We start from the raw sequence: 27983 nt of genomic DNA, 5'->3' as shown, positions 1-27983 counted from the left end.
ACAAACGAACAAAGTTTACATGTCACAGGGGTGGGACAACGATATCGTCTACGAGTCTTCACATAAAGTTGACCCATGTCAATTCCTTCCTGAATATGAACCCCTGACCGACGGGCGCAGTGGCGTGGTGGTAAAACGTCGGCCTCCTAATCGGGAGGTCGTGAGTTTGAATCCCAGTCGCTGCCGCCTGGTGGGTTAAGTGTGGAGATTTTTCCGATCTCCCAGGTCAACTTATGTGCAGACCTGCTAGTGACTTAACCCCCTTCGTGTGTACACGCAAGCACAAGACCAAGTGCGCACGGAAAAGATCCTGTAATCCATGTCAGAGTTCGGTGGGTTATGGAAACACAAAAATACCCAGCATGCCTACTCAACGAAAGTGGAGTGAGCTGACTATGCTCTCAGGGTATAGTGTGGGGAACCCATATGGGCAAACGAGCGCACACGTAACCAGAAAATTCTGGAACGCTGAAGAAGAAGAACCCCTAACCCAAGGATCACATTCAAGCTACAAGGCCCCCACTTCTCTTCAAAGCTTCTCTTACCGGCGCACTGGTAAGAGCTCATGCAGAAAAAACAAAATTCATTGCAGAAAAAACAAACTTCATGCGCTGATACAGTGACAAGATCAAAAGATACCATGCTGTTAAGAGTTCTGAGTGATGATCCTCAAACACTTCTGTGTGTAACTTTTAAAACAATTGTGTATACATTCATGTTAAGATTTTTCATGTAAATGTTTGTTTAGCCAATGTTGTATTAGCAGAATAGTGCATGTTGATGTCGCAACTAAGATAGTCAGTAAATGAAATGCAAATGAGCATGCAAATAGTCAGCTTAGCAAGAGGCTGTAACCAAAGCTGTCCTAGTCAACAAGTACAAAAAAACAAAAAAAAACAATCTAACAATGCAAACCAAAACAACAAAGTTCAAATTTCTATTAGTAAGTAGTAACAGTTACGTAAAGTTCTTCACATAAACAATGCATGCATCAGCTTCTGAGCTGAAAGGCAGACTTGTGGTCATGATTCAGTTGTCTCCCCTATTCCATGGGCATTTTCTGTGCTTATGGTTGGAACACTATTAGGGCACAATTCACTTAGAGAGTCTATCATAACTAATCATATGTATGTGGGTGGACCATCCTGCAGCCCAGCCAAAGACATTACAATTTACATGACCATAAAATATCTAGACAAGACAAAAAAAGCATGCAAACAGCAAAATGTGAGAACAATGATAATCAGAAGATCAACCAAAAATGAGCATGTTAAAACCAACTATGTCCTACTCTCAAATGACACATAATCCAAATAAAATCCAGATAATTCCACATTGGAAAATTAGTTTAAAAACTGAAATTGGACCCTTTCAATTTCAATGATGTTTGTCTGATTATCTTTTCGTCTTATCTTCGTTGCTTTTTTTATTTGAAGCAACATCTGGCACTTGAAGCTGCAAAAAGTCTTTAAACCTCTAGCAAAGCACCTACCAGATTTTCAACAAAATCAAAAACGATTCATGATATCGGCCATTCTTGTAGACATACTCCTGCCTCTGTGTTTCTAACAATAAACAATGTGTGTGCTATTTTGCATTAAAATCTACATATTCTATTTAATTTGTCTGCTTTGCTTGGTCAATTTCTACCATTCCCTTTCCCATCAAAGATAATAATCACACACAAAATAAATATGAGAAATTACTGGTATGTGCCAAGCACTGCAATTGCAAACAAAAGTTGAACAAAAAACTAACCTCCCCTAATTAAAGAGCACATGGGTGAGAGGAGGTCACTTAGCTTTCTGTACAAATGTCTCAGAAAATAAAGAGAGAAAGGGTGAAGAATGAAGCGGTACACACAGATGCCAATGCTGAAAAAATGATCATCCATTTATCCTCCTTTGCTTTGGACATAAACATAAAGCAGAACTTTCGTCCAATATGTGAAAGTACTTGCTGCCATATTTTCTGTGATCTTAACCTTGTTCAGAGAATTTCAAATTCGTATACTATTAATCAAGATAGAGTGGGTTTTCAAGTGTCACATGTTTGTTTCAGGAGACACAATCATCCAAACTTCTAAATAGAATTATGACTTTTTAAGGGCAGACCGGGTAGGCAAAATGAGTTATTTTTGGTCTCATACACCTTTTTGGGGTTGTTGCATTTTTCACACCTTTGAACATCCTGGAATGCATTCAATAATCTGCTTTTGTCATTTTAGACATGTATTCATGTAAATAAAACCATTTTCAAACCGATGTTTTGTTGTTTTTGTCTGTGTTTTATCAAAAAAATCGAAAAAATGGTCAACTTTGGATACTCCGTGCTGGTAAATGTGCGCACATGACATGACCCTTCGCTGTTCAAACTGTGTGGAAATTTCCGTTCTTCAAGATGACGTCATCACCGTTGGGGAATTTCCGTTGACATAGGCACAAAGAGAGAGAATCCGTTCCAACCGAAACCCCGGAATTAATATATGCAAATATATGTAGGTCAAAGGCATTTGGCGCAAGCGCAGTAGACAACTTATCAGTCCCCCGGTGTCAACAAATCCATGACGTTTTCACCGATTCAGCAGCATTTTTCAAAGTTTTGAGCTGCGGAGAACAACCCTAACATTGGAAATGTTCGGCATAGTGGCAAGAAATATCAGAGAAAGATGAACCAGCAGCAGCGAACAGTAGAAGGAAGTAACAACACTCCGAAATGAACCAACATTATCGTATTGAAGCAGACGACATTCTAAGATTCTTGACTCGACGAGGTGGGTTTTGCTTCTTTCTCTTTTCGATCTTGTTTGTTTGACAACGTGATTTATTGCACATTGTTATGTTGTTGTTGTTGTAAGAATGTGTTAGGGTTTGCAGGTAAATGATAAACAGTTTGTGTCTGAAGTATTTTGCGTGTTTCTTGATCCAATTTACTGACCATGCCGCTCGCCTGAGGACCATTCCCTCGCTCCCTCCCTCGATCATCTCTGTGATATCGTCTTCACAACCCCTATTTTAATGTTCTTCGCTGGTCAGTCCTTGAGAGCTTACTATGGTGTAACATGTCATCATTATTCTTTGTCTGGGGTCAAACTGAGAAGCAGCATCTGAGCGATGTACGACTGACACAGTTTCTGTTTCTGCATGGTCATTGACCGTAGGAAAATAAGTACCCTACTAGAGAGCGTTCTCTAATTCTAAAGGATTGGTTTACACCAGCATGGCTGACCAACCTATCATTGACAGCAATATTGTTGTCAAATCTTTTCCATTAACTAAGGAATAAAAAAAATAGATCCAATTTACTTCACCAAAGAAAAAAAAAGAGTTAAACTAAAGGACTGGGGATGCAACTCATGAATCAAAAGCATAAAGATCACCTGCAAACAGTGCTAGGTTTAGGAAATCTGAAAATGTATACACACACACAGAACACACACACACACACACAAAACAGACAAGAAACAAGCAAATACATAGCAAGTGTGATGAAATAAATTAATTTTAAAAGAAAAATATGAAAAGAAAGAAAGAAAGAAAGAAAATAATTCAGCTAGTTTCAGTATTAGTTCCTGTGTGTATGTGATTGTGTGGTTACTCAAATCCCATAGTAACCTTGACATGTAAATTTTGTGATAGGGGCCAATTAATGAATGTCTTTTGTGTGTGTGTGTGTGTGTGTGTGTTCGTCAACCGACATATGTGGGTACGAGCCGCTGAGGTGGTTGTAAGAAAACCCGCCTGGTTCAGTGGTTGGGGGCTGATTGGGATTTCTGATTTACCGGCCTTGCCAAAAAGTTGAGGTTCACCCCATGTAACATGGTCATTTGCAAAATAAAGTACAAGCACTTGTTGACGTTTATATTGAGTCTTAAATTTTGCAGCTTATTACAAACAAAATCCATGGACAGTTGTATCAAATATTAAATCAGTGTTTGTGTATTTATTAGGTTGGAGCAAGGGGAGAGCCAGTCCTCCTGTGGTGGCAGCGAGGAGAAAGATTGACCTGATGGAAAAGTTTGCTAAACCGGAACTACCCTCTTCCACAGCAGAAACATCAGCTTTGCCATCTTCTGACCAACCATAAGAAGATACAGATACTTTGCCATCTTCTGACCCATCACAAGCAGATATGGATACTGGTACTGTGCAACGTCACTCCGCTGACATGTGTTGGGCTTTTGTCAACATTGATCAGCTCAATCTATTGCTGAAAGGTCTATATCCTGTACTGAATGCTTGTCTGATAGCAGTCTGATTATGAAAGAAGGTGATGCATCAGCCCAAGGATTTGCACAGGCCCTGCATCTGGAGTGCATATGAGTGTCCATTCAAGTCTGCAGTTGTTTACTCTTCTCCCGGTGTTTGCAACGCTTCGGGTGGTAAAGTTGCATTTTAAATAATCCGCGTATGACCATGTTAGTACATGGAAAGGGACATTCAGCTTTACATAAAATTGCTGCAGTGTTAGGATTGAGCACAGAAATACTGTAATTAAAATGTTGCAACTTTTGAATGGCTGGATAGCTTTGTTCCATTTGTGTATATATAATTATGTAATGTTGTTGATGATTTGTGAAGCATCATTTCTATGCAATGGAATAAGAAATCAGTGCATCCGTTGGGTTTTTATGAGTCTGACAGTTTGGTTCTGATCAATATTTTCATATCAGCACAAACACAGATAATTGACTTTTTTAATGTTTTCATATGATTTTTTTTTTAATCAAAAAAATCTGATAATTTGATTATCAAATCATTTCCCCTTCATAGTTAAAGTGTTATTCTGGTTAAAAAAAAACCACCCCATTAATTCAAGCTCTACTGTGGTACTAGTTTACCGGGGTACTAGTGAGACTCTTTTACATGCTGTTTTCTCTACATGTAATTTGAGACAAAATGTGTTAATTAAAATGTTGTAACTTTTGAATGGCAAGATGGATTTGTTCCAATTTTGTATATGTTGTTTATGATTTGTGAAGCACCATTTCTGTGCATGGAATAAGAATACAGTGGATTCATTGTGTTTTTATGAGTCCGACAGTTTCGTTTTGATTCATATCTGCACTAACATAGATGAGTTTTCAAATGATTTTTTTTAAAAAGTCTGGATAATTTGATCGTCAAATCATTTCCCCATCATAGTAAAGTGGTTATTCTTATAAAAAAAAATATCAATTCAGGCTGCACTGTGCTACTAGTTTGAGGTACTGGTTGGAATCTTTCAAATGCTGTTTTCTCTGAATGTAATTTTCAGACAAACATCTGTAATTAAAATGTTGCAACTTTTGAATGGCTTGATGGATTTGTTTCATTTTTGTTTATGTTGTTTATGATTTGTAAAGCGTCAGTTTTGTGTATGGAATAAGAGTTAAGTGCATTGGTTGGGTTTTTATGAGTCTGACAGTTTGGTTCTGATTCATGTTTTCATATCGGTACAAACAAAGATGGTTGTTTTCATATGATGTATATAAAAAAAATCCTGATAATTTGATTGTCAAATCCTTTTCCCTACATAGTAAAGTGGTCATTCTGATAAAAACATATGAATTCAGGGTGCACTGTGCTACTGGTTTTTTTATGTACTGGTTCAAATCTTTAAAATGCTGTTTTCTCTGAATGTAATTTTCAGACAAAACGCTACAATTAAAATGTTGCAACTTTTGAAAGGCTTGATGGATTTGTTCAGTTTTTGTATATGTTGTTTATGAGTTGTACAGCATCAGTTCTGTGTATGGAATAAGAGTTCAGTGCATTGGTTGGGTTTTTATGAGTCTGACAGTTAGGATTTCATGTATTTTTCTTATCAGAACTGAACCGGTAACTGAAAATGCTAAATTAAAATAATATATTGCTTAGAAATGCTTTTCGATACACAGAATTATTAAACACACACATATTGCTGCAAAGAAGAAAAATTGGATCAAAACATGCACTGGTTCACAAACTGCAACATTTTAAAAAAAGCACATTTTATAACGTTTTTCTCACATTTTGGTGAATAAAACCCCCAAAAATTGCTTTTCACTCAAAATTTAAAATGGTTTCCCTTAATTAGGTTATTCTGCTTGCAAAAATCAAACAAGCAGCAAGCTGTTTCCAAAATAAAAATAAAAAGTGCTTGCCTACCCTGTCCCCCCTTAAACTGCTGCCATTTAAATGGTGAAAAAAAAAAAAAATACCATCCCGTCCATGCAAACCATCTACATGTAAGAGCAAATTTTTACAGTAATGAACACACGCCACAATTTAACAAACTTTGTATCCACACAACAATGTTTTAGAAATGTCACCGTATTGATAACCATGACATTACAGCTACAAATTGTCTTGTCTTACAGATTCTTTCTGAAGTGCCCAAAGTGCTCGGTTCTTCAACTATCAACCTGAGTTTACACCGGTATCTTAAAATAAAAGTTTTGATTCTATAGTCAAAGCTTAAGTCATCATGCACACATGCTCAAAACAGAGGGTATTTTGAATATAATTATAAAACAGACTAATGATGAAACATGGCACTACTTTAAAATGATAATCATTCAAATAAATGTATGCTTCATGTGTAGATGATGCCAACCAGCTAAAGACCTCTCTCATACATGCACATAATTCCACTTTGGAAAATTAGTTTAAAAACTCCACTTTGGAAAATTAGTTTAAAAACTTCACTACTGTTACTGTTCCAGAATCTCATCTGTGTCCATCTTTCATGAGGTTTTTCAATGTTTTCATTCCACTACAAACAAATTACATGCAAGACTGATGTTACTTGTTTCATTTAAAATATCTAATTATCCTGGCAGCAATGATGAGATATTTGGCAGAGAAAAAAAAATCAACATTAGCACACTGCAGAGCAAGACAAATATATTTCAAACTAAGGCTGTTTCATGCCCCCTACCCCCACACACACTATCCCCCCACCCTCCCCTTCCCATCCCTTCATTATTCACCCAGCTCACAGAAGTCACAATAGATCAAAGTCCATCAAAGTCTAAGGCTGTGAAAGTCTGTACAAAAACTGCAGGCTGGATCCGAACCCCATCCTCCACAGTTCCACACGCATGCACACAGGTGAGGTATTAGCCGTCTGCCAACCGTGCCTGTTTGCTCGGTGGCTCGTCGTCTTCATCCAGCTCCTCTTGAGATTCCGATGATGGAGGTCCATGTCCGCCTGTAGCCGCGTTCCCACCGGTGTCATGTTTGGGAGAAACTGGCTCCGCTTTGATTAGCCCGCTGTTTCTAGCTGCAGATTGCGTGGACACTGAGAGGATAGGGACTCCGCTGGCTGAGGTGGCGAATGATAGTGTCCCTCTGAAAATATATGGAGTGATCGGGTTTGAAGATACTTTATTCATATAAAAGTCATTTCTAAACACGCACACAGACACAGTTTCCCTCTGCAAAAGATACCATATACACATAAGTCATTTCTAAACACTCACACACACACACACACACACACACACACACACACACACACACACACACACACACACACAAACACACACACACACACACACCACAACAGAGGATAAAATACATTCATCTGTAAGCTGGGGTGCAGGTCATGTCCATTTTTCAAGGGAAAAAAACAAATGCTTGAACGAATAAATACAAATTCAAAGGCTGCATCAGGGATGAATACACAACTGAATTAGATAACAGTGCATACTAAAACCTAAACTTGTTGAGTTCTGTAAATAGTCAGAGATATCTTCTTCTTCTTCTTCTTTGTTCATGGGCTGAAACTCCCATGTTCACTCATGTTTTTGCATGAGTGGGTTTTTACGTGTATAACCGTTTTTACCCCGCCATTCAAGGCAGCATACGCCGATTTCGCTGGAAGCATGCTGGGTATTTTCATGTTTCTATAACCCACCGAACTCTGACATGGATTACAGGATCTTTTGCGTGCGCACTTGGTCTTGTGCTTGCGTGTACACACGAAGGGGGGTAAAGCACTAGCAGGTCTGCACATAAGTTGACCTGGGAGATCGAAAAGTCAGGGATATAACAAATGGTATTTCATTTAAATGAAAATTACACATTTCAGTCACATCTGCAAGAGGTGTTAGCTGCGCTCACAGCTAATACTGACCAATGGCAATTCAAAAACAAACACCTAATAAAACACACATCAGCAGAAGAAGAACAAGTCGCGTAAGGCGAAAATACAACATTTAGTCAAGCTCAGTCGAACTCACAGATTGAAACTGAACGCATTGCATTTTTTCCGCAAGACCGTACACTCGTAGCATCGTCTGTCCACCGCTCGCGGCAAAGGCAGTGAAATTAACAATCCAGAAAAGCGCGGGAGCGGTTGCGCTGAGGAGGATAGCACGCTTTTCTATATCTCTATTCTTTTTAACTCTCTGAACGTGTTTTTAATCCGAACATATCATATCTATATGTTTTTGGAATCAGGAATGGACAAGGAACAAGATGAAATTGTTTTTAAATCGATTTCAGAAATTTAATTTTTATCATAATTTTTATATTTTTAATTTTCAGAGCTTGTTTTTAATACGAATATAACATATTCATGTTTTTGGAATCAGAAAATGATGAAGAATACAATAAACGTAAATTTGAATCGTTTTATAACAAAAAAATTTTAATTACAATTTTCAGATTTTTAATGACCAAAGTCATTAATTAATTTTTAAGCCTCCAAGCTGAAATGCAATACCAAAGTCCGGCCTTCGTCGAAGATTGCTTGGCCAAAATTTCAATCAATTTTATTGAAAAATGAGGGTGTGACAGTGCCGCCTCAACTTTTACAAAATGCCGCATATGACGTCATCAAAGACATTTATTGAAAAAATTAAAAAAACTTCTGGGGATATCATACCCAGGAACTCTCATGAAAAATGTGAATCGCTCTACACACACACACACACACACACACACACACACACACACACACACACACACACACACACACACGCACAGACACAGACACACCACGACCCTCGTCTCAATTCCCCCCTCTATGTTAAAACATTTAGTCAAAACTTGACTAAATGTAAAAAGGCAGGGATATGCATGGGGTATAAAATCAAAACCTCCACCAGAGCTTTTTTTGCCATCAATATAATCAGATGATAATTATTTTTCCTTGGTTTTGACCCATTCTGTCTGCAAGAAATCTTTTTCACAACTGCTGAAATTTTAGCTTGAGGCAAAACTATGTGCACTCATGAGAAGAGGATGATGAACAAAAAGAAACCATGATATTGTAAAAATGCATGAAAGCATGGAAACAATTATGCAGGACTGTACAAACTGGGGACTCAAGAATGATCTCTGGAGCTTTGAAATGCTGGAAATATGTGAAATGGTAGAAAAATCTCAGTACCTTGTACTCCTGAAATGAAAGGACACCCTTAGGACCAGAGAAAAATGTACATTGCACGTTGTTATATTGTGAATTAAAATGTTCATCAGACAGATACCATTCTAGAAGAAGGGGGATGTTATATTGTGTACTATGTCACTATTGTATTGTGTACTACGTCACAAATATGTTGTGTACAACGTGACTATGTTGGGAGAGTGCTTCCCCTTCTGGTCTGGACAGCTTGGACAGTAAAGACGTGTTTCGAACCAACTCCAGTTTCAAGCATCTGTGTATGAATGCATACATATCAACACACACCCATGCAGACAAGAAACACAACACAGGTGTCCTTTTTAGTCAAGTTAATAGACACAGAGACAATAGAAAGTGTCCTCTAGAGGTAGGTGTCCTCTAATCGAAGGGGCCTTACATCACAGGTACCACTGTTTGAACAAAGATGGCATAAACAAGAGTGAAAGTAAAGTCTGCACAAACCCTGGAGTGAAGGTGAGGCCTGCGGCGCATACAGCAGCGGTGAGCGGCCCCGGCCCCCCCTGCTGAGCGCTCCACTGGTACACCAGCGGTGACAACCCTCCCATATCGCCTGCCAGCGTAAAGTCACCTGATGATTCATCACATTGATCCATAAATCACAACAACAAAACATTGCCAATCCAACATTTTCTGTGCAGCATATTAATCTGCAGATTCAAATCCAGCAATTTCTATGCAACGCATCAATCTGTAGTGTATGTCAATCAATGAGATTTTCTTTTTTAACCCCTTGACTGCCTTTTGACGGGTATACCCGTCATGCGCTTGTGCAGCCGCAGCGCCTTAGGACGGGTTTACCCGTCTTCTCCGTTCGGGAATTTTCCAGAAATGCTACGTCACTGCTGACACACAAATAGCAGCCAATGGCTTGGAAGGATACCTCATTCTCATGAATAAACATAAATGGTGACGTGGTTTTGCGTCTGAAGGCTATTTTCGGCCTTGGCGACAGGGTAGGCAAGAGAAATCTCGACTCGTCAAAATGGCTAACGGTGACAGTCGACCGGGCCCTAGTAGGGAAAAACAAAGCCGGACTGACGCTACAGGCGGTGCAAATGATTATGGATACTGACAGGGGAAGGGGGATATCTTCTTTCGGACGATTCGTTGGAAACGGGTAGATGACAGTGATTATAATCCTTTCTTGGAGCAAGCAAAACAGCCACCTGTGTTTGATCCACAGGCACCGGAAGATGCGCCGGACTGATTTGTCAAAAGTTCATATCTAAACATCATTATAAGCCAAACTAATTATTATTTCCATGATTAGACACTAAAAACAGATTCTTGGTTCAATTTCCTTTAAAAATAACATGGGTTTTACTTACCTACCTACTGCCAGTTTGGAGCTAGAATTTTTTGTGAATTATTACACCCCGAACTCCAATATTCCCTGGCAGTCAGGAATGCACATACGCAAGTTTTGATTGGCAGCGAAGGGGTTAAATGCTAGCAAATTTATATTTTACTCATTTTCAACACTTAAAAATGCAAACATCCAACATCATACCTGAACAAACAACTTCTATTCAGACTTTCTTCATGTATTGCTTTGTGTGCTTCTGACTAAGACTGGAGTGCGTAAAACTGGTTCAACGTCTCCATGGTACCTTGCTTACTGTCAACATTGATACAAACAATTTTCTTAAGCTGCATTGAAATTGAATACATGTACCACTAACATAGTCCTCAGAATCCCTGGATTGTGATTTTACATCATAAGTAAGATTAAATCATAAGTACAATTATCAAAATAAACACAATGATGTGTAAACCATTATAATACTGTGCAGAAAAAGCACCTTTTGTGTGTGTGTGTATGTGTGTATGTGGGGGGGTGCGTGGGCGTGTGTGTGTGTGTGTATGTGTGTATGTGGGGGGGTGCGTGGGCGTGTGTGTGTATCATGTCTGTCAATGTTTGAGGGTTTTTTTTTCACACAGACACAAAAACTAGAATAAAAATAAAAGGGTGTGTGTGTGAGGGGGGGGGGGGGGGAGGAGGGAGATGAGCAAAAGAATACACCAACTACATAGCACATACCTGCCAGTACCGCTTGGCTCAGTTGGGAGGCTATAGTGGTGTGTTGAGTGGGCGTGTTGATGGACACAGCAGGGGTCTCTAGGCCAGTGGTAGCACCTCGAGCCTACACACAACGCATTACACACTTACTGGCTACCTGCAAACTCTGGAAATAGGTGAAAAAGTAAATTTATGATTCTAAAGCGAGCAAAAGACAGTGTTTGGAAATGTAACTCTGTCTGGTCTGTATCAGTGTATGGGTTGTAAAAGAGTGAATGCTCTTGCTTTTATTGAAGCAAACTTTCCCACGTGACATCATAGGCCAGGCACTAGCCAAGGGTGTGTCAGAAACACGTAGACAAGGAGCATGATTGTGTAGAAAGCTTGCCTCACTAAAAGCAAGAGAATTGACTCTTTCTCAACCCAAACAAACCGGACAGAGTCATTTCCAAACATTGTCTATTTCCAAGTCAGGACAATTCGGAATGGCTGACAGCTGTGTTAATGCTGAACAATGCTGTATCAGATCATTTATTTTAATTCTTAATTTTCTGGACAGATAAAGAACAATTTTCCACAAGCAAAAACACTAGACTAATACTAATTGACAGAGAAAGGGAGGGAGGGAGGAAGGCTTACACATCCAAACTTACCTGCAGAACACCTGCAGAGCTCCTATCCGGAATGACAACTTTTAGGCCCGGTTTCTTGGAGACAACACTCATGGCAGTATTTTCATGCAAGGCGACTGGGACAGGTGGAGAAGAACTTGTGACATGATGCTGAGGAGATGCTCGAGTTGGTGCAGGACTCACTCTATTTGCTGCTGAAACGATGCAGGGTAGTTCACACAAATACGTTAACTTCGTGGTGTACTGTAAGTCCATTCGGGGACAGAACAGTACATTTATTTGTGTTGAAGCACAAACAGTGACACAGTTTGGTCAAACATTCTTTGACTAAGTCTTGACTATGGGATTGCATTTCAGCTAAAAGGCTTCAAACATGTATTAATAAGTTTACTTCTTCTTCTTCTTCTTCGTTCGTGGGCTGAAACTCCCACGTACACTCGTGTTTTTTGCACGAGTGGAATTTTACGTGTATGACCGTTTTTTACCCCGCCATTTAGGCAGCCATACGCCGTTTTCGGAGGAAGTAAGTTAACTCATTAAAGTTATTATTAAAATCGAATTTTTACCAACAGATTTAATCATTAAAATTTTCATTAAGAAATTTTTAAATTGTTGCATTGCATTCCTCATCAATGTGTCATGAAAATCTACTTCGTTCGCATGACCAGCGTGACCTGCCTCCGTCTTCGGGTAGCCAAGCCTTACCCCATGCAGTTTCGATGATAACTGATTTTCAATGTTGATCTTTTAGATGCAGGTTGACTAAATGTTTTGCTATTGCTTCATACGGCTTGCTTATACATGTACTTTATTTCTCTATCCGCTGGTATTCCAACAGGACCGTAACTGAAAACGCATTCTGCCTTTCCTTTACCCTGACCAAAATCACAAACAGTGAATAAAACTAAGCATAAATAGTTCCACACAAAGATTTAAAACTAAAAAATCAGTGTGCTGAACAATCTCTTCCCGTGCTACAGTGCTTATCTATCCAACCTATGTTTACAAGGGAAGTAATCTGCAAACAGCCCACATATTTCCACATACCAAAACAACCCTACCAGAACAGCAAATTCCAAAACGCACACAGATTACACTTCTTCTGTCTTCTTCTGCGTTCGTGGGCTGAAACTCCCACGTACACTCGTGTTTTTGCACGAGTGGAATTTTACGTGTATGACCGTTTTTACCCCGCCATTTAGGCAGCCATACGCCGCTTTCGGAGGAAGCATGCTGGGTATTTTCGTGTTTCTATAACCCACCGAACTCTGACATGGATTACAGGATCTTTTTCGTGCGCGCTTGGTCTTGTGCTTGCGTGTACACACGAAGGGGGATAAGCCACTAGCAGGTCTGCACATAAGTTGACCTGGGAGATCGGAAAAATCTCCACACTTAACCCACCAGGCGGCCGCGACCGGGATTCGAACCCTCGACCTTCCGATTAAGAGGCCGACGTCTTACCACCACGCCACAGCGCCCGTCCACAGATTACACTGACAGTGACACCTTAAAAGATCTATTTAACTCAGGACCCCACCAAACACCCCCCCCCCCCCCCCCAAAAAAAAAATGCATACTGCAACTCTTCTGTTTGTTGGAACACTTATTCACCACACATAAAAAGTGAAAACACATATTTATTACCTGATGGACTTTCCGCAGACGGAACAAGAACAACAGTGCTAGGCCCCGCTCCTGATGACCCTGTCGCTGTATGCCCTGAGTAGTGTGACGTCGCTATGGCAACTGGTAAACCCTGGGGAATCTGAGCGACGGCCTGGAAAACAAAGATAATCAGAATTCAACACAAAATCAAAACAATGTTCTATCGACATTACCAACACCCCTCAACGAGATGTAAAAACACATAACTGGTGTCTGTGTATATCTTCTTATGAAGGTTAGTAAACTATTCCCTCTTCAGTGGTAAATGCATGAGATAGAAATGGAAGAATCCCCTTCGGAGGGCAAGAAGGTCAGACAAAAAGATAAAACTATATGGATTAATACAGTGTTGGGACAAGCCCATAAAAGAATAGACAGAGGCAGAAAATAATAATTTCACAGGAAATGAAAAAAATCAACTTTGTTAAAACAAATCCTTACTTTTCCTCCATGCATAGCCTGGGCATACTGCTCGTTAATGCGACGATAGTTCTCCTCCGTGCGTGGGGTCAAAGGGTAATCGTCATCATCGCCGTCCATGTCATTTCCCTTGCTGTCCTTTTTGTTCAGTGACTGTGGGAAGAACGTCAATTTTCATGAGTCAATTTTCAGGCCAGTTTATTACTAAGAAAGTCACAGGAGGCCATGGAAAAAACTGTTGGAAATATTTATGAAGAGCTTAAAGTCATTTCGAAGACAATGCATCAACCTGAAAGTGAAACTGTGCAAAGTTTCACTTTCAGCAATTGCAAAAAAACTGTTCACACAGAAGTACAGAGATACAAACCCACACATGTATGCACACACACACACACACACACACACACACACACACACACACACACACACACACACACACACACACACATAAACCCACAACCTTAAGAACATATTATTTCCAGATGATTACACAGGGACCTATTTACAATAGTGCCAGTCATCAAGAAAAACAACCAATGTTGCTCCAATCTTTTTGTTTTGGATAAAACAAAAATTAAACTAAAGCATTGAATCACACACATCCCCTCTCACACATGTATGGAACTACTGCAAAGAAAACAGCCAAAGTGTTGCTTGATAATTTTAACACTCTGAATGGTTTGAACGTGATGATAAGGACATCTATCAAGAAAACATTTCTCAACGAAGACAGATCCTAGGTTTTCAGTGACGGTCTTTTAGTTTAAGGCCGACAGATTGACTAAATCAGTAAATGTTTTCATATCGCTTGATGCAACTTGTTTTTTTAATTCCATGAATTCCTGATTTTCTGACAAATACAGTCGAACTCGCTTAAGACGAATCACTGGGGATCGGAAAAAAAGTTCGTCTTAACCAAAATTCGTATTAAGAAAATTGATCGATTTTTATTTTTATTTATTTTTTTAAGTCTTGTACGTTTTATGGTGTTTCAATTTGTTTCTTTCGCAACTTTCATGCTGCTTCAAGTTTAGACAATAAAGTGACATATTCAGGTACATGTTCATGTGTGTCTCATGTTGAGTGATGATTGTTGAGTTTGAGTGAGAGTGAGCACACAGATGTTTCATCCAGTTGTTACGTTTTTGGTCACACACACGCGCACACACTGACACTGTCCACATTCGCGGTGTTCCTATCATTTGTCCGGAATCACTTACCTTGGCGACGGGTAGCAAACCTTGGCCAATTTAGTTTTTTGTTTTTTTGTTGCAACATGATGTTCAAATCCAAATCGAAAGCACTGACTGACTGATAAACTATCGCGAACCGGCGAACGCAAACGTTGAGAGTGTGGTTTCCCTTGTCCAAGGGAAACCACTCTGGCATCTATATTTTTTGGCAATGGCTTCCGTTCGATGTTTCGTTTTTGGTATTCGCGAAGGAAATAAACGTCAGTCAGTCATTCATGTTCAGTGTCTGAGCTATCAATCACTTTGATTCTAAATTTGAAATTGTTTTGTGAGTACAGTGTAATCAGTTTAACTTTATTCAGTGATCGGTTGAGCAATGGTTCAAGCAGTCGACGCAAGGGAAGACTTTGACACACGTGTATTCAAACTTCTCAAATTCCCATGATATGTCGATCTCGGGACGAGTTTAAAGATTTCGTCATAAGCGTGAGTAAATTACAGACATTATGCATGCTTGGGAATCCAAAAAGTGCTCGTTATAAGCGTAAATTCGTTATAAAGAATTCGTTTTAAGCATTTTTTTTAAGCATGAAGAAAGAGGTATTCAGTTGGGAACTTAAAACTAATTCGTTATAAGTCAAAATTCGTAACTAGCGTGTTCGTTTTAAGTGGGTTCGACTGTACTCTCATCCCTGGTAAAAGTATGGACTCGATCAACCCATTCTTCAGCTGTATTTTTCTTTCTAAAACAATAACACTATTCTCACCTCCAGAATATCCTTGTTAGTCTGGCTGACCACAGTGTCGTTGTACTCAGTGTATTTCAGCAGCACTTTGTCCATGTCAGAGCTGGCATACTGGTACAGCTTGTTGTTGCTGGTGAAGATGATGAGAGCGATCTCGCAGTCACACAGCACCGACAGCTCGTACGCTTTCTTCATCAGACCGAACTTGCGTTTTGTGAACGTCACCTGCACCAGAAAGAGTCATGGTCACGTGTAAGAAACAAACTCGACAATGTGCTTCTGGTAAACTCACAATATTACAATTTACATTGATACAAATTTCACAAGCACATAATATAGATCCACACATACAGGCACTCACATGTATTCAAAAATAATTCATGTTTCGCTTTTACTGTGTTTTAGGTCTGTAACTGCAAGTAAACAGGGCTGACTAAAAAAATTATAGTACTGTAAGGAAGGCCCCAAAGGGTTTAAAATCGTGATCGTGATTGGCGTTTTTTGACCTTTCTGTGACCGTGATTGCCGAAATTTCCATTTCTGTGATCGTGATGGGACTTAGCCCGTGATCCGTGATGACAAAAAAATCAAGTCTCGTGATCGTGATCGTCATTTGTGTTCGTGATCGTGACGGGCATTATTGCAAAGCATTTTATTTTCAACGTATATTTTTCACAGCTGTATCACTCTATGATCCTCTATTCGTCAAGGTGTTTGTGATCGTGAAAACAAAAATCAAGGTAACTGTGATGATGAAAGCTAAAATTTCCCTTCCCGTGATCGTGATGATACCACCCCTTTGGGGCCCTCTGTAAGGGCAAGGCTATGTGGTGAAAATGTGATCTATCCATTAATATAAACATGTATTAAAAACATACTTCCATACTGGTTGGAACAACTCTGTCTCATAATGCACACGCATACAAATTCTCATGCTATCTGAAATCATTTAGAAGTCCTGGACCAGTAATACTATTAAACAGAGCTGCAAGCATGCATTACGATAGAAGCAAAAATACAGAATATTGTATTGCCAAAGGTTGGGAATTTGCCTTGACATTAAAATATTCTGTATAAAGTGTATTGTGTATTGTCGAGGCATGGGAATTCCAAAATAGAAAAAACTCTGAAAATAAGCCAAGGTCCAGGGGCCGCCTATGCCCCGGCGGGGTACAGGGGCAGAGCTGAAACGTTATTTCCTTTTCGCGGAAATCCGCTATTTTGTGGACATTCCCATGCCTGTTTATCGCTTCTGTGCTTATCATAATTCATATGCTTGCAGTTCTGTTAATTACCATTTTAGGACTTCTAAGTGATTTCAGATACTGACATAGCATGAGTATTTGTGTGTGTGTGTGTGCATGTGAGACAGAGTTGGACAATACAAAGGGCAGATAATACTAATTACTAGTGTTGGGCGCAAAGTAAGAATCCGGAGCAGAGTTGGAATAACCGGGATTTCCCGAAACCTCATTTGATTTCCAACAAAGCGCCGCATTTCCGGAAACGAGCTGCCTCGTTCTAGAAATGGCAACCCTTCGACTGGCACAAAAAGTATACCCTTTTCACAGGTCATGAATAAGGTATATGAAAAAGCAAGGTCTTATACAGGGGAAGTCTTGAATTTGGGGGCGGGGGTACACTGTGTAACACTTCTCTCAGTGACACTCAGCGCATGCAGCTAGCTAGTTGCTGCTGTCTCGATCTATTTTGAACACAATGATTTTTTTTTCTCAGAGTAGAGTACACGCTAGTTTGTATGTATGCAACAGGCTGAAATCATCTTTAATTTGAATCAACATTTTGCAACAATCAATCACATCAATATAGCGCACAGACTTGCACACTACGTTTCAAGAGCCTAGATTACCATGCAGTGACAAGAGCCTACTCAGTAAAGGGGCGTACGTAGTGCTGTCTCTGCAGCCCAGAGAGACTGTGTGAGCTTAATATATAATCAGTTAAGACTGAGTAAAAAATTATTACAATCGATAGTTACCAGTGAAAAGTTATATCGGAACACTCTTGTTGTGTTTTTGTTGTTGTAAAATGTACGATCTGAAACGTTAAAAATTACGTAAAATTTGTGCGTTTTGATTGAGTGGGATGGGTCGTTGAACTGTGTTGCTACAGCCCGCCGAAGTTATCAAAAGTGTTTTTGCTTTTTGTAATTCGGTTGGTTTGGTGCGTTATATAATGCATCTGCTTTTTCAAGACTAAGCATTGATCACTTTAAAACACAAGGATCATCATGGGCCATCATGACTTGTATCATTTTACATCGCATTCTAAGAAAGAGCAGAATTCTCACTATGCGCGCGGTACATTTTTAGAATCGCGTAGCGCAAAGTTGGAATTCCTACAATGGCGGCCATTGTTGGAATTCCAACAAAGCGCAGGTCATTTCCGGAAAAGCGCCGATGACAAGATGGGTCGCAACACTAGCAGTAGCAGGCATAACATTCATAGAAAAACTAGTCTAGTATCCTCTTACTCCATACCTGTCTGTTGCGTTCATCGTTGATGCGCTCAATCTTGATCTTCTTTCGTCCCATCTTGCTCTGTTTTAGAAAACAAATTTCAGCATCAGTTTCTAATAAATAACTTTTCACAGTTGGTTTATGGTTTATGTAAATGTAATAATACCAGAACAATGCAAAATCATGAATATAGTGCACTCATTTTAATTTAATGTAGTTGTTACCACTAAATATACATAGTCGAATTGTGATATGAGTACAATTATTTAAGTTTCACTTGCACAATCGTTTCTGTTACAAAGAACACCAAACAATGATACATGTCAGGTTAGATCTATCTGTTTGCATTATGGTGAAAGAGATTATTTGAGTTTGTGTGTTGCTCATTGTAAGGTCTTGCGTGTCTCACTGTGTATGGGGAGGTGGTAGGAGAGAGGGACAGAGGGGGAGGGGCAGACTAAGGGGGGGTGGGGGGAACAGAGATGGAGGGGCAGAGGGGTTGTGGGGGGCCCTAGGGCTAGGGTGTGAGTGTTTGTGTTTATGCATTGATGCAAGTCTAAAAATAAAATAGCTAGTTGACAGCCAGAAATGTACAACTTCTTGGAAGCTTCCTCGTCTGATAAACCATCTCATGACAGCTATACCTGTGCTTGGCTAAAGAAATCATGATGCTATACACTCGCTGGCTCTTGCAAATGATCAAAACATTGATCTTTTTCAAGAAACTGACAAACGAACTCAAACACCGAAGGGCTATCTGTTCTTGATAAGCGAGTTCTAAATTAAGAATCATACACGTGTGTTCCGTTTAAATTTGGACAGAAACGTTTTTGATCGAACGGGTGTACTTGTCAACAAAACTTACTGGTCCAGTACGGTGTCGGCAGGTAGGCAAATCAAGTGGTGAACCTTTTCACGGTTGGTGAACGAAGTTGTGAAGGTACTGTGCAGAGGTTGATTCCTGTCAAGAACATAAAATCGGTGAAACAAGACACAGAAAGTGGCGATATTGATGACATTTTTCAACACGACAAAATACAGAGGCTGCTGGGGACGCCCGAAAGGAGGACACAATTCTGCACATTCGCGTCCAATCCTTGTCTAATTTCGCGACCTTCCTAAACTCAAATAAAGTTGTTGGCCGAAAGGTGTGTCCATTATTGTAATATTATCGAAATAAGATTAATACTTACCAAAACAAAGCCACGGGATAGCAGAAAATATCCAAGCGATGCTATTTTTACTGTCCAGTAAAATCAACTTCGGTAAAAATCTCACAACTTGTGCTATTTTAGGGAATGGAAATTACGGCGGTATAAATAGAAATATCCAATATGGCGATTCGTTCGCAAGAAATGAATGTTTCAATCCAGGAAAAACATTTGTATATTCAAATTAACATTAGGAAACACGGACAATTTCTTAGGAGTCCTTACAGTTTTCTATTAACTTTACGTGTTATTCACCGCACAACTTTTGGTAAATTAATTACTCTAATTGTTTTGCTTTAGAACTCTTTTTTCTCTCGGGCGCATAACTTCCACAATTGGCACATGACTTCTGGGGTAGTATGAGAATAAAATCGGACTGAGCATGCGCACGTCCAATTTACCCAAAATGGAATACCATTTCAATTTTTTTCTGCCACAGGCACAGACTTCAAAATGGCATAAACAGATTAAACAAGTCGCGTAAGGCGAAATAACAACATTTAGTCAAGGTGTCGAACTCACAGAATGAAACTGAACGCACTGCTTTTTTCACAAAGACACGCATACTCATAGTTTCGTCAGTCCACCGCTCGTGGCAAAGGCAGTGAAAACGATCCCAGAATAGTGCGGTTGTGGTCGCGCTGAGCAGAATAACACGCTTTTCTGTATCTCTATTCTTTTTAGCTTACTGAGTTTGTTTTTAATCCAAACATATCATATCTATATGTTTTTGGAATCAGGGACCGACAAGGAATAAGATGAAATTGTTTTTAAATCGATTTCGGAAAATTAATTTTAATCATAATTTTTATATTTTTAATTTTCAGAGCTTGTTTGTAATAGAAATATAACATATGTATATGTTTTTGGAATCAGAAAATGACGAAGAATAAGATGAAATTGTCTTTGGATCGTTTAATAAAAAAAAAATTTAATTACAAGTTTCCGATTTTTAATGACTAAACTCATTCATTAGTTTTTAAGCCACCAAGCTGAAATGCAATACCAAAGTCCGGCCTTTGTCGAAAATTGCTTTGCCAAAATGTCAATCAATTTGATTGAAAAATGAGGGTGTGACACTGAGTGCCGCCTCAACTTTTACAAAAATCCGGATATGACGTCATCAAAAGTATTTATCAAAAAAATGACAAAAACGTCCGGGGATATCATTTCCAGGAACTCTCATGTAAAATTTCATACAGATCGGTCCAGTAGTTTAGTCTGATTCGCTCTACACACACACACACACACACACAAACACAAACACACACACACAGTCACACATACACCACGACCGGCCTCGTCTCGATTCCCCCTCTATGTTAAAACATTTAGTCAAAACTTGACTAAATGTAAAAAGACAAATGTTACTGTTACAATGATTTGACAGGGATTAAACGAAACTAATACAAATGATCCGCGCCCAAATTTTTTTCAACGACTTTCACCGAGTTTCAAATGGTGCAATGCACAAATAAAAGGCCAGAAAACTGTTTAAACATACACCTTAGAGGGCCCCAAAGGGTTTAAAATCGTGATCGTGATTGGCGTTTTTTGACCTTGCTGTGACCGTGATTGCCGAAATTTCCATTTCTGTGATCGTGATGGGACTTTGCTCGTGATCCGTGATGACAAAAAAATCAAGTCTCGTGATCGTGATCGTCATTTGTTTTCGTGATCGTCATGGGCATTATTGCAAAGCATTTTATTTTCAACGCACATTTTTCACAGCTGTATCACTCTATGATCCTCTATTCGTCAAGGTGTTTGTGATCGTGAAAACAAAAATCAAGGTAACTGTGATCGTGAAAGCTAAAATTTCCCTTCCCGTGATCGTGATGATACCCCCCCCCCCCCCCCCCTTTGGGGCCCTCACCTTATAATTATAAAGTCCCAGGCGTCCCTTCCTTGCAAAGGTACCCAACATTCATTCTCATTTAACCCACCATGTCATTCCACCACAGAGTCTGTCCATGCATGATGCATTCATGAAGTCCGACATTGCATACTATAGTTGATAGAGTGCAATCCCCCATTTAAGACGCCCGAAGTAAGATATCCCCCTTTTCAAGACCGTGCATTCTCAGATATTGTTTTCTCTCTCAAAACGTCTTGAATGAAACCTCTATTTTAAGACTCCCTTCTTTTTCACACCTGATTTTCTCAGATTTGTGGAGCTCTTAAAAAAAGGGGGTGGGGGGGGAGTCCACTGTAACTCTGCTCTAAAGTGCCGTTCACATGGCAGACTTTCTACCAACTTTCCCCCAACTTTCAAGCGATTTTAGTCGGCACTAAGTCAAACCAAACTCGCTGCCCGCCATGTGAACAGTGCAAACGCTCAATCTAGTTTTAAGCAGCGATTCACGGCCAGTTCAGCTATCGGAGCTACAAAGTGAATTTTCTGTTTTGGGTACCTTTTTTTTTTAACAAAGCACGTGTGTTGTTTGTTTTTTCGATTAAACAAACAACAACAACACAAAAATGTCAACCCTCTGTTGCTTTCAAAGCGCCGTGACCAATATAAAGGGAAAACGAAAGTGCCGAGGCCCCAAGCCAGAACGGGAATTAGACTACCTCGACCAAAACACGAATACATGACCAAATCGGTACACAGTTCTGCTCAAACACACACCCTTCCGGGTCTGAATTCATATCCTTCCTCCGCCCAATCCTCCCTTCGACATACATGTATCTGTATAAAATCGCGAACGATGTTTTTGGCAAAAGACACAAAAAAGCCATCAAATCTGGAGTACATGTTGTACCTAAAACACAAATCCAGATAGTAAAAGCATACATCCAGATCAGAGCTATATCTGCTTACCGAGAGCAAAATATTATTACACAGCGGGAAATCCTTCTGACGTCAGCTGCTAAAAATAGGGCATGACACAATTGCTGACGAGATCCCACGAAGAGACTGGACCGAACACGTTTCAGTCAATCGTCAGTCTACGAATCATTTGCTGTCAGTTCCAAGAAACACCGGGAACTATTTTTCTTTTCACTGTGTACAAAAGACACCAATTTTACAAAGTCACTAAGCGTTCAAAAGTTTAACTGGAAATTCAAATGAAAAACGACGAGGCACTGAACCACTGCATGAGTTATACTCGATTTATAATTATCGATAAAAACTCGGTGGTCGCTGATGATACCATGTGTTTTTACATTTTGTCAAGTTTTGACTAAATGTTTTCAGATAGACCGGGATTCGAGACGAGGGAGGTGGGATGTGACAGTGTGCGTGTGCAGTGTAGCCGGCTCCGAGCGATTCCGAGAAAACTTATGCGGGACCGCAGATCTTCATGACACTTTACATGCAAAGTCTTCCATATGATATCCTCATACGTTGTTGTTGTTTTTATATATTTTGTGTCCATCAATGTCTTTGATGATTTCCTATCCGTGTTGGGGCGGCACTGTGGCGACCTCATTCACGTTTACCTTAATTTGACGTGACTCAGTGGAATTTTTTTGAAGTGGCAATATCAAAATAAAAATAAAAATTGCAAGAACAGATTCAAAAATGAAACTTTACATGAGAATTCAGTCTAAAAGAGTGATTGTTAACCCCAGACTTTTTTTCTTTTTTCTTATAATATAAATGTCTTGATGATGTCAGATCTCGCTTTTTAAAGGAGTTGAGGCGGCACTGTGACGATCTCATTTTTCAATCAAATTTTCGTCAAACAATCTTTGACTCAGTCCGGACTAGTATGTGATTGCATTTCAGCGTGGAAGCTAAAACATTAGTTAATTACTTTGTTCATTAAAGCTGTAATTACTAATATCAAATTATCACTTTCAATAGCAGACTTAAATATAATCGCATGATATTCTTTATCAATTCCTGATTCCAAAAATATATAGAAATTAGTATCAGGCAGACATAATAACAATTGTTTTGATATCGCTTCACGCGACTCTGGGGTTTTTTTTTCTCCCGGTTTGGTGTGTGTGCACGGTGTGTGAGTGTGTGTGTGTGTGTGTGTGTGTGTGTTTAGTTCTTGGTTTTTTTTTGGGGGGGAGAGGGAAGAGTAAGTTAAACAAATGTAGGCATATGCCTAATACATGAAATTAATTCTTTATGATACAAGGTCACCTATTTTGTCTGACACTTGTTTCATAATCATTGTAATTTAGTATGAAGGCGGCAAAGTAAATATCTCGGTTATCTTGCCAGGGTAGGCTAAAAATGTGTCCGTAAACGCAGTCAGTTCCCACCTTTCAAATCAATATCAAAATTTAAACAATCTAAATAAAGGATGTGGCCTTATAAAAACATGTCCAACTTGATTTAGACCCCTTTTTAGACGAACTCGAAGTCAAACATAAAGAAAAACTTTGTTTTATTTTGCAAGAATATGCATGAATGATCGTATGCGTGAATGAAAATATGCGTGACTGACTGGCCTCACGATAACAGAAATTTGTGTATGCATTGATAGGAACAGTGATAAAGGCAAGGATCAAAGAATCTCTTACCGAGTCACTGGCATACAGGTGTGCGTGCGTGTTTTATAGCCTCATGATATTTTAATTGTGTGTGTAAGTCGGGGGGGGGGGGGGGGGGATGCTCCAAATGGAGTGGTGTCTTACAAACACTGATCTAGTTTTAAGTGTATTTTGAAAAGAATTGTAGTAATTCGTATTACTATGATGAGTTGATGGGCTGAAGCAAAATTGTAATAATTCGAAGTAGTCTATGAGTAGGCTATTCGGACTGCCACATCGGTGTCATAACAACTGCGGGGTGACATAACATAGCCCCCCCCCCCCCCGCCCCCCCACACACACACACACGGCACACACACACACACACTTTGAACAACTTCACATGACGGCAAACTATCACCAAAAGTGAAACATAGTGTACACATATACCACTGTGATATTTTAACATTTCACCAATAATGGCCGTGTACACTGATAACACTGACTCACAATAACCAATATCATCTCCTTGTGTTATTTAGATTTAAGACTTACGACACAAATGTGCTGTCACGTCGGGAAAGGGAAACAAAAGGGATGATTACAATTATCCTTGTAAGAATCATATTTATCAGTGATAACGTAATTTACAAATAGCACTCATACGGCAGCCGTTAACACCGAAAGTAAAAAAAAAACTGAGGTGCTTAGGGGGCTCCGCTCACATATAGGAAGGCTCCTAATATGGACCGGCTCCTAATATGGACCACCTCCTGTTCTGACAAACTAACGGCGCTAGAGCGCTCAAAACAATTTCATTCGCTTTATTTACCCTCTCTGGATGAGTTGCACATGTCAAAACAGTTGCAGAAACACAAACCTTAAAACCGTTAGTCTTTTTCGCTTTTTACATTTAGTCAAGTTTTGACTAAATGTTTTAACGTAGAGGGGGGAATCGAGACGAGGGTGTGGTGTATGTGTGTGTGTGCGTGCGTGTGTGTAGAGCGATTGAGAGTAAACTACTGGACCGATCTTTATGAAATTTGACATGAGAGTTCCTGGGTATGACATCCCCGGAAGTGTTTTTCTTTTTTTCGATAAATGTCTTTGATGACGTCATATCCGGCTTTTTGTAAAAGTTGAGGCGGCACTGTCACACCCTCATTTTTCAATCAAATTGATTGAAATTTTGGCCAAGCAATCTTCGACGAAGGCCGGACTTTGGTATTGCATTTCAGCTTGGTGGTTTAAAAATTAATTAATGACTTTGGTCATTAAAAATCTGAAAATTGTAATTAAAATTATTTTGTTATAAAACGATCCAAATTTACGTTCATCTTATTCTTCATCATTTTCTGATTCCAAAAACATATAAATATGTTATATTCGGATTAAAAACAAGGTCTGAAAATTAAACATATAAAAATTATTATCAAAATCAAATTTCCGAAATCGATTTAAAAACACTTTCATCTTATTCCTTGTCGGTTCCTGATTCCAAAAACATATAGATATGATATGTTTGGATTAAAAACACGCTCAGAAAGTTAAAACGAAGAGAGGTACAGAAAAGCGTGCTATCCTTCTCAGCGCAACTACTACCCCGCTCTTCTTGTCAATTTCACTGCCTTTGCCACGAGCGGTGGACTGACGAAACTACGAGTATGTGGTCTTGGTGAAAAAAAGCAGTGCGTTCAGTTTCATTCTGTGAGTTCGACAGCTTGACTAAATGTTGTTATTTCGCCTTACGCGACTTGTTTTCACTTTTGGCAGCGTTCACTCTAAATTTGCCGCCTAAAACGGACTCGTTTCTGTCAACAGCCAAAGCTTTCATAACACAAAAATGGCTATATATATGACAGCTAAGGCAGTATTTGTTACATTTTAACAGTGTGTACCCGGAGTTTCTACTGCAAACAAAAAATAATAGCAAAACCTCAAAGTATGTGTGAGTCCCCTATATGGACCACCTTCAACAAATCGAAGAAAATAAAAACTAAAGGCAATTTTAATTAATTAATTAAGAAGCTTGCTGAAAATAACCTATAACTAGCCCTCGAGATTTCAAAAAAATATAACAAATAGTCTTTTTTTTGTGGAAGTTGATAATTTCACTTATTTTCACTCTGTTTTTGATAAGCTTCTTCAGTTTCCTGGTGTGCTTCAAATAATGCTCTCATCAACCGCTAAATCTAAAGCATATTTGAATTAGTCTGACTTGCACACTAAGTCGTATCATGTTATTTTGAAGTATGGGGGGCTTTTTACAGTGATTCGTGAAGGCCGCTTCACTGGTCCATATTGGGCCGCACAGGCTCCTAATATGGACCATTTGTGATTTTTTCTGTATTTAATTTTTGCTGAAGGTCTATCAAAGCTATTTCACTCTAATTAGGCCTAACTGTTCAACCAAGAGAGAAGGACTACGGGCAACCACAAAATGAAACTTCTTCGCAAGAAAACAAGCTAGTTACTATAAGCAATAAACAAACAATGGTCCATATTAGGGGCCCTTCCCCTTTATAACTTCAGCAGGACCGACCGGGACGCACTGCCGATTATCCCCAGCCCGCTACACGTTGCATGAAACTGAGGAAAACAGGCCAAGTGAATAATCCTTATCGCGGCATAAATAACAGGCCGTGCGTCGTCTGTGCCGCCGCTGAAACTGCGCAGGTAGCCTATATGCTATTCTGCCCATTATCACGAACATTCAACTTTCGACGCGTGTCCTTTTGCAAATTGCATAGTGCCTTAATTGCCGCTTTTTTTTTTTAAGAGTCAATTTTAAACATGTAAAGACGCTCCACGTACCTTATATTCAAAAACAGGGTTACATAAAATGGTAAAAAGGAAATATACGATCAAAAGACTGTTATAGTAATGGACTGAGTTAACCCGAACAAAATGTAGAGCTATTAACGGCATAGCCTAGAGCAAAAAGTCTTAATTGAAATCATTATTGCAAAAGAATCATACTAGTAATTCCTCAATGATAGTGCAAATGTATATAGGCCTATATAATAACTATACATACATTACGGCGATATTTGTAATTATTACTTTTGGCGCTGATATGCTTTCATAACCGTCAACCAGTCAGATCGCCCAGCTGGGTCGACTTGGCCGATGCCGATACTGCCTGAGTTGTTGCCTTGCATTCTGGGATGAAAATAAATATGCTGTCCTCAATCTGATGCTTCTGTCGTTTTAACCCTTTTCTTCATTATGTACTGCTTTTTGTTTGCTAGCTTGCTATTAACCTGTGTCACAATCATGTTGTGTGTGTGTTTGAATGTGTTCCACTGTTTGTGTGTGTGTGTGATGTTGTTCTTCGTGTAAGTTTCGATTTGTATTTTTACGTTATTTTGCGCAGGCGCACACACTGCACAGTGACGAATCACCGTCTGCTGGTCGTACCTAAAGTACGACAATCACGGAGCTGTTTGGTCAATCGCTGGTGTACCATAGCCAAATGCAGTGATGAACAGCTGCAACTCGTAAACTATAAACGATGGTTCAGATTACGTCAGGGGTGGGTAAGATGGGAGCAGAGACTCATTATTGCGCAGCTGATGGCACTTGTCGGATTGCCACTGACCAGAGCGGCGCCCATACGGCCTATGGTTGGCTCAACGGGTCAAAAATCTAAATAAAACCAATGTAGCCTTATTTATGTAATAAAACCTAAAATATTTGCGGTCATAAAAAATAAGTGCATCAAGAATAAAAAGGGTAAAGCCTTAAAAAAAGAAAAGGCCTTGTATTTCTGCCCATCAT

General features: G+C 39.4%; 1 protein-coding gene across 2 annotated transcripts; it reads right to left on the bottom strand.

Moving 5' to 3' along the window:
* Nucleotides 1-6937: 6937 nt before the first annotated feature.
* On the bottom strand, nt 6938-19904 carry LOC138980554 (myocyte-specific enhancer factor 2A-like). Of its 2 annotated transcripts, none has more exons than XM_070353440.1 (10): nt 19749-19904; nt 19421-19516; nt 18577-18636; nt 16097-16300; nt 14158-14289; nt 13696-13828; nt 12070-12242; nt 11438-11540; nt 9838-9964; nt 6938-7313 (listed from the first exon to the last, which is right to left on the bottom strand). In XM_070353440.1, the coding sequence occupies exons 3-10, from the start codon at nt 18628-18630 to the stop codon at nt 7082-7084; spliced, it is 1158 nt and encodes a 385-aa protein (XP_070209541.1). In that variant the 5' UTR covers nt 18631-18636; nt 19421-19516; nt 19749-19904; the 3' UTR covers nt 6938-7081. The 2 variants fall into 2 exon arrangements, with proteins under 2 accessions (XP_070209541.1, XP_070209549.1); XM_070353448.1 differs by having other exon boundaries at nt 12070-12239.
* Nucleotides 19905-27983: the final 8079 nt, after the last annotated feature.

Source organism: Littorina saxatilis, linkage group LG1, assembly GCF_037325665.1.
Source record: "Littorina saxatilis isolate snail1 linkage group LG1, US_GU_Lsax_2.0, whole genome shotgun sequence".
NCBI classification, from domain to species: domain Eukaryota; kingdom Metazoa; phylum Mollusca; class Gastropoda; order Littorinimorpha; family Littorinidae; genus Littorina; species Littorina saxatilis.
Note: the sequence above shows the minus strand (reverse complement) of the source record. Positions and strands in the feature narration are given on the sequence as shown.